The 10454-nt window shown below is 57.0% G+C and overlaps 1 protein-coding gene across 1 annotated transcript; it reads right to left on the bottom strand.

The window, feature by feature from the left end:
• Positions 1-218: 218 nt before the first annotated feature.
• On the bottom strand, positions 219-7309 carry LRFN3 (leucine rich repeat and fibronectin type III domain containing 3). Its single transcript, XM_057712397.1, has 3 exons — positions 6248-7309; positions 3271-4707; positions 219-831 (listed from the first exon to the last, which is right to left on the bottom strand). The coding sequence occupies exons 2-3, from the start codon at positions 4689-4691 to the stop codon at positions 366-368; spliced, it is 1887 nt and encodes a 628-aa protein (XP_057568380.1). The 5' UTR covers positions 4692-4707; positions 6248-7309; the 3' UTR covers positions 219-365.
• Positions 7310-10454: the final 3145 nt, after the last annotated feature.

The following is a 10454-nucleotide window of genomic DNA, read 5'->3' as shown; positions in this document are numbered from 1 at the left end:
CACCCAGTGCAGGGCCAGCCCAGAGAGGACACTCAAGGAATGCCTGTTGGCTGAATGGATAACCATCCTCAGCCTCATTCAGAGACCTCAGACAGAAGGCGGGGTGTTTTCTCCCCCCAGAGGAGACATCCCAGCTCCAGACCCCTGAACGATCCCCCAACCCCAACAGACAGAGACAAGGGCAAGGGCACAGGCCCAAGCTTAGAAAAATAGGACTTTCTTGTTGTGCCCCGGTGCCCCCAACACCCTCCCCGTCAGAGTTTTAAAAACCGTGAGCAATTTGGTGAGTCTGCGGCCAGGTCCCCATGGGGTGTCTGGGTCCTGCCACCCCTGGGGCCAGAAGGGCTGTAGAGGTGGGCGTGAAGCTAGGGTCCCGTGGGTTCGTGGCTGGGCCCCCAGGGCTCACAGTCCAACTGGACCACGGTGTGGGCCCTGGGCGCGGCAGGCTCAGGGGCCAGCGGGGCCGGCGTAGGGCCCAGGGCGCCGTTGGTCTGGGAGCAAACGCTGCTGACGGGCGCAGGTGCCTTGGCCTTGCCTGGGGGTTGGCCGCCATGCACCTTGTAGCGCATGAGCAGCACGAAGATGAAGACCAGTACCGAGGCCACGATGACGCCACCCAGTGCAATGATCATGGTGCCACCCAGGAAGGGTGCATGCGGGGCCCCGCAGGGCCGCAGCGCCGGCTCAGTGGAGAAGCGGTTGCAGCCCACGGGCCGTGTGGCTGTCAGCCCCGTGGCGCCGTCCTCGTACACGGCCAGCACACACAGATCATACGTGCGGCCTGACGCCAGGTCCGTCAACAGGAAGGAGCTGCTGTCGGCTGGGATCATCCTGGAGGGACAGGCAGGGGGGAGTCAGGTCTCCGGCTGCTCAGCACCCACCCTGCACTCTCTGCCCCAACCCTCCAGTCTGGAGGATGTCCCCCCAGGGCACTGGCTCATTTCACCCTCGCCCCTTAGTTCCCTGTAACCACTACCCCAATTCCCTCTGGTCTGATACCCACCAGCCGCCAGATACCCCTCCATTCTGTTAACCAGTGTAACCTGAGTCCCCCTCCTCACCTTCCTCCTGCTCAGATGCCTATTTGACCTCCCTCTGGCCTCCATGCCCAAATCCCCTCCAGCGCTGCTGCCCACGTCCCCTCTGCTCTGCTGCCCAGTTTCCCCGCGAGCTCCACTGCCCCCCATGTGCTGTTTCATTTTATACCCCGCTGCCTGGTTCCTGTCCTGTACTGCCACCTGACTTCCCGCCAGCGTGCAGCCCAAGTTCCCTCTAGCTTTGCTGCCCGGTTCTGCTCCGCTTGCCTGCCTGCCTTCACTCTGGTCCCCCCACCCTCATCTCCCCTAGCCTCACTGCCTGAGTCCCTCCAGGCTATCACCCCATTTCCCGCCAGCCCCCCACCGAGCTCCCTCCAGCCCCGCTGCCAGGCGTCTCTCCAACTCAGCGCCCCGTTTTGTTCTAACTCTGTCTGGTAACCCTCTGATCCGATGCCCGTTTCCTTCTAGCCCCCTCCTCCGTGCCCCCACCCAATTTCCCTCTAATTCCACCTCCAAGTCTCCCTCTAGACCTTCACCTAATTTCCCTCTGTTCCTGACATTCCTCCAGCCAGTGCCTGGTTTCCTTTTTCCCCAGGAAAGCTGCCTGACTTTCCTCTAGGGTTAAGCTGGAATTCTCTCTAATCTAACCGCCGAATTCCCCCATAGGGCTGACGCCCGATTTCCTTCCAACCTGCCAATGAATGTCCCCTGAGCCCCTCTGCCGCTGCCGTATTATTATTACTGTATCCAGAGCCTGCTTTCCAGTGAGCCCTGTCATCTGACTCTGTTTTCATTAAACTAATGGGCCTCAGTCATTACTGCTGAGTTCTTTTTCTCCCTGTTGCCTTATTTCTTTCCAGTTCTGTCTCCTGATTCTCTTTTCTCTCTCTGGCCTGGTTTCTATTTATCCTTATTTTTCCCACTTCCTTTTATCCTTAGTACCCAATTCCACTATATTTCCTTTAGTAGCAGAGCACCTTGTTGGAGATTTAACTTGTTTTATAACCTCTGTTTTATTCTTAAACTGCTTTCATGAGGGAACTCCGTGATTGTCTCTGGGAGGATAACCATCTATGAGAGCATTTGTCCCATCTCTTGCCAGGCAAGAGGTGGACAGGACTTGTGTGATTTTCAGGTGTGGGCCCTCCGTGGAATCTACTAAGAATTCTGTCTGCAAAAGCGAGTGGAAAAAGCTTGTTGGGTTTCCAGGACTGAAAAGGAAATCAAGTGACTATCTTTTGAGGTTTGGGCTTCTGGGGAGGCAAAGGGAACCCAGGAATTGGGTTTACAAGGTACAGACCCCAGGCCTTGGGAGGCCCAGTCCTCTGCAGCCAGGCATCAGGGACTGCACCCTTGGCCCAGCCTGGCAGTGAGAACGGGGAGCCATCCACAGGCATCCGTGCAAGGTTGGACTTGAGTGAGACGTGTCAGCAGCACCTGGGTGAGAGCCACCACTAGTGACCACACGTGGCCACAGCAGATGTGCTCTCTGGCTTAGGGGTAGAAGTTACGTTAACTCACCTCTTGGAGTGTGTAAGCCCCGACAAGAGAAGGGAGAAGGGAGTCCCCAGCAGTGGCAGACTGATCAGTCCTGTTCAACCCGCGGTAGAGGTTGAACTAGGTTTAATTTGATTTAGAAAATCAAAAGTTGAGATGCCACCGTTAGAACCCCAAACACATGGAGCAGGTCACACTGCACAAACCCGAAGCCTAATCTCTATGTAACCTCCTCCCCCCATTTTCTTTTTAACCTCTGGTCTGAGTTCCTTTGCAGCCGGACTGCCTCAATGCATTTTTCCCATGATCCCTACCCTCCTGCTCGATGTCTTTTTCTTCCTGTAGCCTGGCTTGAATCTAGCCTTGTCATCTGGAAATACCTAGTTTCTCTTTACTACTTAAATTTGTTTGTATCCCCTCAAACTTGCCCACTCCCCCCCACCCCCCGCCAATTAACTTTTTACTCTTCTGGCCTGATTACTTTTCACTCTTGCTGCCTGATTTCATTTTTCTGTCTGTTACTATTTATTCTTGCTGCCTTCTTTCTTTTTACCACTGCTGCCAGATTTCTTTTACCCTCTCTGCCTGATTTTTTACCTCTGCTGTCTTGATTTCCTTTGTAACCTTGCAGCCTCATTTCCACTGCTGCAGCCTGTGGTATCAGTAGCTGTTCCTCCAATCCTTCCTCCACCTCACTCCCCCACTGAAACTGCCCACCACCACCCGCACCCTGCACCTGTAGACGAGGATGTCGTCGGCTGAGCTGTTGTACTGGATCTGGTACATGCGGATGCCTGGGATAGGCCGCTGATCTGGCCACTGGACGAGAGCAGCTGTGGCCCCATGCTCAGTCACCTGGACGCCACGGTCAGTAGGGGGCCCAGCGTCAGCCGCTTTGGCGGAGGCGGAGGCGGAGGCGGCAGAGGGCGGGGTGAGGGCATCAGGATCCCCGTCCCGCGGGGGGTCACAGCTGGTGCTGTTGGCTAGCTGGGGGGGCGGCGGGGGACCCACGGTCAGCTCCACAGCAGCCGTGGCCTCACCAGCTGCGTTGGCCGCGATGCAGGTGAAGATGCCGCCATCCCCCGGCTCGGTGACCAGCAACTCCAGCGTCCCATTAGGGAAGGCGCGAGCTCGGCTCGAGTTGCCCAGCAGCCGGCCCTGGGGTGACACCCAACGCACACGGGGCTCGGGGTCCCCCACTGCCCGGCAGCGCAGGGCGGCCGGCCGACCGGCAGGCACCGCCAGCGGGGGCGAGCGGTGCGTCACCACGGGGGGCTCGCACACAAACTCCTCCTCACCCACAGCCCAGAAGTAGCGGCCGCCCAGGGCTGGAGGGGAGGCGCAGGCCTCCAGGTCGTCCTCCCGTGCCAGCCGCCGCAGCCACACCAGCTCGCAGTTGCAGTGCAGGGGGTTCCCGCCGAAGGCCAGCACCAGGGCGGACGCTGGGGAGCCGCGGGGCCGCGCCAGCAGCGGCAGGCGGGAGAAAAGTGGGTCGGGCGGGATGGTGGTCAGGCGGTTGGAGGTCATGTCCAGCCGCGCCAGCTTGTGCAGGCGGGAAAAGGCGCCGGCGGGCACGGAAGCCAGCAGGTTGTGGTCGAGGCCCAGCGTATTGACGTTGCCCAGGCGGCCCAACGCCTCCCAGGGCAGCTGCTCGAGGTTGTTGTAGGAGAGGTCGAGGTCCTCGAGTGTCTCGGCGCAGTCGTCCAGGGCCCCCGCCGCCAGGGCCGCCAGCTGGTTGTTGCTCAGGATGAGGTGGCGCAAGTTGACCAGGCCGCGCAGCTGCCCCTCGCCCAGCGAGGTCAGCCGGTTGCCGTCCAGGTGCAGAGCGCGCAGGGCGCGAAGGTCAGCGAAGGCGCCGGCGGCCACGTGGCGGATGGTGTTGCGTGACAAGCTCAGGTGCAGCAGGCCCGTCATGTTGGCCAGGTCGCGGCGCCGCACGGTCGCGATGAAGTTGTCCGCCAGGCGCAGCTCGGCTGCCCGGCGGTCCAGCGAGGGCGGCACGAACAGAAGGCCTGCCCCCGGGCACAGCACGCTTAGGGGCAGGGACTGTGTCTGGCAGCGGCAGCGGCGGGGACACGGGCTGGGTGTGGCTGGCTGGGGTGGAGACGAGGCGGGGGCCAGCGGCAGCAGGCAGAGGAGCAGCGGGAGGACGGCCATCGCGGGCAGGGGTGGCCTGCAGGGAAGAAGCGGGGCGTTAGGGCCGGCTGAGGCCAGAAGAGGGGGGTGCCAGAGGGGGCTGGGGTGGTCTGGGATCAGAAGAGACGGTCACAGTGGCCTGAGAGCAGAAGACTTGGTCAAAGATGGTTAGAGAGTCGAGTGGTCAGACAGATCAAAAGCCAGAGGAGATGGTGAAAGACTCAGAGATGTTTCATGGGAGAACCGAGGGACCAGAAATGAACAAAGACGGTCAGAGGGAAGGGAGGTGATTAGAAATGGTCAAAGACAGTCAGAACACGGTGGGTAGAAGGTAAGCCAGAGAGCTTTAGACGTGGTCAACGAGAGATGCTCAGAGATGGCCAAAGAACAAAGAGGTGGTCGGGGTGGTGGGAATGATTAGGAGTAGCCAGACACGATCAGAGAAGAGAGGTGGTTAGAGATGGTCAAGAAGATGAGAAGTGAACAAAGGGAAGGGAAGTGACCAGAGGTGGTCAGATCCAGGAGAGATGGTCAAAGGTGGTCTGAAATGGTCAAAAGGCAGAGAGGCAGTCAGAGAGAGGAGGAGAGGACAGACATGTCAGAGACAGCTGGAGACGGGGCAGCTGGCTAGGATGATGGGTGTGGGGATAGGTCATCAGAGAGAGGAAAGGTAGCCAGAGGTGTTAGAAATGATCAGAGAGCACCAATGAGCAAGAGACACAGAGAAAGGAGAGGTGGTCAGTGAAGGCCAGGATGGTCATAGACTGGCAGCTGGAGTCAGCAGTGGGTGGAGGGCAAGAAAGACGGTGAAAGATGGTCCGAGAGAGGAAAGGCAGATTCAGGAAGTCAGAGAGGAGAGATGGATGCAAGCGGCTGGAGAGATGAGTGACAGAAAGAGATGTCAAAGATGGTCAGGGACAGTCACAGGTCAAGGCTTAGAGTCAGGGGTAGACACCGGCAAGAGAGCTGCGGAAAGATGATTAGAGAGCAGTGCCTCGGACAGAGATGTCAAAGGTGGTCATCGAGTGAAACAGTAGACAGAGGTGGCTGGAGAGAGAAGCTGTGGACTGGGGTGCTGAAGATGATGATCCAAAACAGAAGTGGCAGATAGTCATTGAGAGGAGTGGTGACCAGAGGTAGGCAGAGAGAAGAGCAGTGGACGGAAGCGTCGGAGATGATCAGAGAGAGGAGAGGTGAATAGAGGTGGTCAGTGAGAAGAGAGGTGGAGCGTGGAGTGGTGGACAGGAGAGGCAGCTGGAGATGATCAAAGAAGACAGATGGAAGGAAGAAGCTGGAAAGCTAGGGGGCGGAGCGGGGGGGGGGGGGCATGGGTCACAGACCTGGAGATGCCATCAACTGGGGAAGAGGAGGTCAGAGAGGGGCAGGGCTGGCCAAATGTCCAGCGTTTGAAGCAGAGCAGGAGCTGGAGCTGGAGGCAGACCCTTCTGAGGGGATATCTGTTTCCTGGGGGAAAACTCCAAGGGTGCCTGGGGGCACCTGGTCCTCCTTACCTCCACCCCCACCCACAAAGTTCCTCCCAAGTCCCTCCCCACCATGGGGTCTCCCAGTAGCCTTACCTGAGCTGGAAGCCGCCCCAGGGAGCAGAGTCCTCAAGCTCCAAGGGGGTCACGGGTCAGGGCTTGGGAGGGGGTGCTTGGTCATGCCTTCCCTGTCCCCAAGGTCTCTGTAGAGGGACTGTCTGTTGTGTCTCAGCTCAGATTTGTGGCCACGGAGTCTCTAGACCTTGATACTTTGGGTCCTAGATCTCCAAATACTGGGCCTCTAGGGTCCAGTTTCAGAGGCCCAGGCCCCAGTTTGGGCTGCTTGGAGTCACGGTCTCCCAGCTCCAGTCTTGAGATGCTAAATAGTCAAATGGAGAGTTTAAGATCTGAGTCCCAAGCCCAGTCTTGGGATCTGACACTGGGGTGCTGGGTTCAGATATTGGGGTGTGGAGTCAAGATTTGCCACAAATTTCAGCATTCAGGTTTGCAGCAAGGACTTCAGGCCCAAACTCAGGATTCGGCCCTTGGGAATGCCAGGGTTCAGATCTTGGAATCTGAGGCCTAAATCTCAGGGTTCAGGTCCCAAATAGTGGGTTCCAGAGTATAGAAACGAGAATCCAGTCCCAGATTTCAAGGTCCCAGGCACAGAACTCAGAGTTCAGCTCCAGATTTGGGGCTTTAGATGCCAAATCTTGAGGTTCAGGCTCCAAATCTTGGGGTCCATATTCCAATTCTTGGGGTTCAGGCTCCAAATCTTCGGTTCCCAGGGACTGATGTCGAGATTTCAGCCCCAGATATTGATGTTCAAGCTCCAGGTCTTGGGGTCCCAGCCCCAAATCAGGCTCCCACGCTCGGGTTGCCAGATCTCTGGATCCAATCTCGGGGTGCAGGCCCCCGATTTCGGGGTGCAGGTCCTGGATCTGGGGCGGCGGCGTCTCGACTCGCTTCCCGGGCTGCGGCGGGGGCTGGCCCAGAGGGAGGGTGGCAGCTGCGGCGGGGGCCGGGGCGGGGGGCGGCCAGTCAGCCCCGGGGGCCGGGGTGGGGCAAGGCCTGGGCGCGGACAGACGGACAGACAGGGACACGCTGGGTGGGGGCACCGCAGTACAGGCCGGGGCGCAGGGGGGAGGGGCCGCTCTCAGAGACCCCTCCCCCGCCGGGGCCGGGGCGGGGGCCGGGCGGGGGCCGGGCAGGCGGGCCGGTGCCGGGCGCTCCCGCGGCCTCCTTGCCGGGAACCCGGGGCCGTGCGCGCGCCCGCGCTTAAAGGCGCAGGCCCCGCGCGCGCCCGCGCTTAAAGGTGTAAGCAGGTCCCCTCGCTCAAAGGCGCGCCCCTGGCCCCACCTCTCATGGAGTCGTCCTGGTTTTGCTTGGGAGAGAGAATCCTTGAATAAAGAGACAATCAGAGAGACAGAAAGAGACACAGAGACGGAGACAGAGAGACACACAGAGATAGAGAAAGATACAGGGGAAAAGATAGGCAGGCTTAGATTGAGGGACGGAGAGGAGTAGAATGAGAGAGGCAGATAGACAGAGAGATAGGAAGAGACACACATATTCAAGGAGAGATGGAAATACAGAGACAGTGAGAGACCCAGAAAGAAAAAGAGAGACAAGAGACACGACAAGTTAGAGATAGACAAAGAGACATAGAGAAAATCAAAGAGACAGGGACACGGGGAGAGAGAGACAGAGACAGAGACAGATTGAGCTGGGTCAACTCAGCTGTGAGGATGGGTATCTGTATATGTGTGTGTCCAGTTCTCATTCACAGCCTTGAACGTGGTTGTTCATCTCAGAGCCCCCGGCCCCCAAGCCTGTCTCCTTCTGCCCTTCTGCCTCAGCACCACCTCTCTGGGATGTCTTTCCCTCAGGCAGAGTTTCCTTACTTGGACCTTGCCCAGCAACAAGCCTGATCTTTCTGGCCAGAGGGGAGACTCTGCTCCTTCCCAAGACTCCCTGCCCTGGCTGCAAGGGGAAAACTTGGCTCCAAGGCCCTGTGCCCTCTGGATTTAGAGCTAGATCTCAAGACACACTGACCAGATATCCCATGGAGGAAGGAGAAGATAGGAATTGGGACAGAGGCAGGGGGCTGGCCAGGTTGACCCAGAAAAGTACGTGCACTGCCTTCCCCCTCCCTAACTCAGGTCCACTGCCCCACAGGATATCCTACTAGAATTGTACTAACACATGACTCACCAGGAGTGGTGTCTGCCTGTGCTGATGCCTGTGGAGGATAGTGGAGGAGAGAATGAGGGTGGGGGGGGGGAGTCCCACGTGTTTCCTGGCAGATGGTGTTGCAGGAAGAGGGATGTGAGCTGTGGTCTACAGGCCCGGCCTGGGAACTTGATTATAGCAACGTGGGGGACAACGTATTGGGAGCCCTGGTCCGAAGGGGACACAGCCTTGGCTTGTGGTCATGGCCCTACCCTCGGGGAACCTGATCAAAAACCACCTCAGGAACCCCCATATGAGTGGAGGAGTACCGTAATCTTGTTGGGGGCGGGGGCATGAATGCATATCTACCCTGGCATCCCTAGCTCTGCTGAAGGATTCAGAACAGACTTTTGGCTCCTTCCACTTATGTGTATTGAAAAATTGCAGCTAAAATTAACTCAGCTCTAGGGCCCGCCTTTCCCAATCATTAGCAAAGTTCATCAGTGCTCCTGGCCCAGCACAGCAGATACTGGTTTCTCAGACACTCAGAACAAGGATGAGAAATTTCAGAGATGCTACAGAAGTGGTGGACGTGGGGGAGATAGAGGAAAATACCTGGAGATAATCCCAAATGGACAGGCATTAGAATTCAGTGGACCTGGCTGATTTGGGGTGTGGCCCCAGGAAATGGGCAAAGGAGAGGGAAGAGTGAGGCAGAGGAGGAACAAAGTTAATAGAAGGGGCAGGGCTTTCCTGGTGGTGCAGTGGTTAAGAATCCGCCTGCCAATGCAGGGGACGCGGGTTCAATCTCTGGTCTGGGAAGATCCCACATGCTGAAGAGCAACTAAGCCCTCGAGCCACAGTTACTGAGCCCACGCAATGCAACTACTGAAGCCTGTGCACCTAGAGCCTGTGCTCTGCAATGAGAGAAGCCACTGCAATGAGAAACGGGTGCAACGCAACGAAGAGTAGCCCCTGCTCTCCACAACTAGAGAAAGCCTGTGCACAGCAACAAAGACCCAACGCAGCCAAAAATTTTAAAAAATTTTTTAAAAATTAAGAAAAAAAGAAAAAAAAACCCAAAAAAACAAAGTTAATAGAAGGTGCAGATGAGGAACAGTTTACCCTTTTGGACAACTGGGGCTCAATTCTGCTGGGGAGCATTAAGGAACCCTGCAGAACACATCGGAATTGTTGTTCCTCCGCTTCTTTCCCTGCTGCAAAGTTCAGAGAGGTTGGGCATTTATCCACAGACTCTTTCCGACTTGGGACCGGTAGGCTGGAGCTGCTATACCTGTGAGAGCTTGATGGGGATACAGAAACCACTCCCATATTAGAACAGAGAGACATATTTCTAGGCTGATGCTGAGAACATGCCCCTTTGCTGATGACTGTCCCCTGGTGAGGAGGGTGGTACTGAGAGCCATCTGAGATCTGAGGTGGAAAAGCAGAGGGATGCTTGCCTGAGCTAGACCCGGTCCTCACACTTTAGCTGTATCAGGATCACCTGGAGGATTTGTTAACCCTAGATCTCCAGGCCCCAATCCCAGAGTTTCTGATTTGTATTTCTACCTTCCCAGGTGATGGTAATGCTGCTGGCCCAGGGACCACACTTTGAGAACCCCTGGGCTAAACCAGGAACATCTGTAATGTGCATGGAACTGGCCACCACACCTATGCCAAATCCTGGTGCATTGAGGGGATATAGCACCCCAAGAGCATGCCAGAGAAACCAACACGTTTAGAGACATAAAGAGAGATTTGGCAACAGAGAAAGGCAGAGGCAAAGATGCTAGTTCAACATTTACTTTGGATTTCTGGGTATGGTTGCGTGCCAGATGACACTGCAGTAAGAATGTGACCATGACAGCATCAGGTCCTGCTTCACATTCCAAAAGGGAAAAAGACACATCTCCAGATAGCCCGGGGTAGTTAGGGTGGGGATGGGAGAAGCTTGGGCTGGAAAGATTGGAACTGTCATGACAGAAGCCTAGGCCATAGTGGTCAAAGTGTGACAGGGGAAGCACAGGGCAAAATAATAAGGGCTTTGATGACAAAGCACAGGCCAGAATGGTCAGGGCTCTGATGGGGGAAACAAGCAGAGTCCAACCCTTGCCCCACCCCCCACTCC

This window comes from Hippopotamus amphibius, chromosome 16 (assembly GCF_030028045.1).
Source record: "Hippopotamus amphibius kiboko isolate mHipAmp2 chromosome 16, mHipAmp2.hap2, whole genome shotgun sequence".
Taxonomy (NCBI): domain Eukaryota; kingdom Metazoa; phylum Chordata; class Mammalia; order Artiodactyla; family Hippopotamidae; genus Hippopotamus; species Hippopotamus amphibius.
The sequence above is the reverse complement of the archived record's forward strand: the minus strand, read 5'-3'. Positions and strand labels throughout refer to the sequence as shown.

Bases quoted from the DNA above. Each gene is read 5' to 3' on its own strand.
- LRFN3 (XM_057712397.1), bottom strand. From the start codon at position 4,691: ATGGCCGTCCTCCCGCTGCTCCTCTGCCTGCTGCCGCTGGCCCCCGCC. The intron at 832-3,270 runs GTGCAGGGTGCG...CTGTCCCTCCAG, and splicing joins GACGACATCCTCGTCTACAG to GATGATCCCAGCCGACAGCA.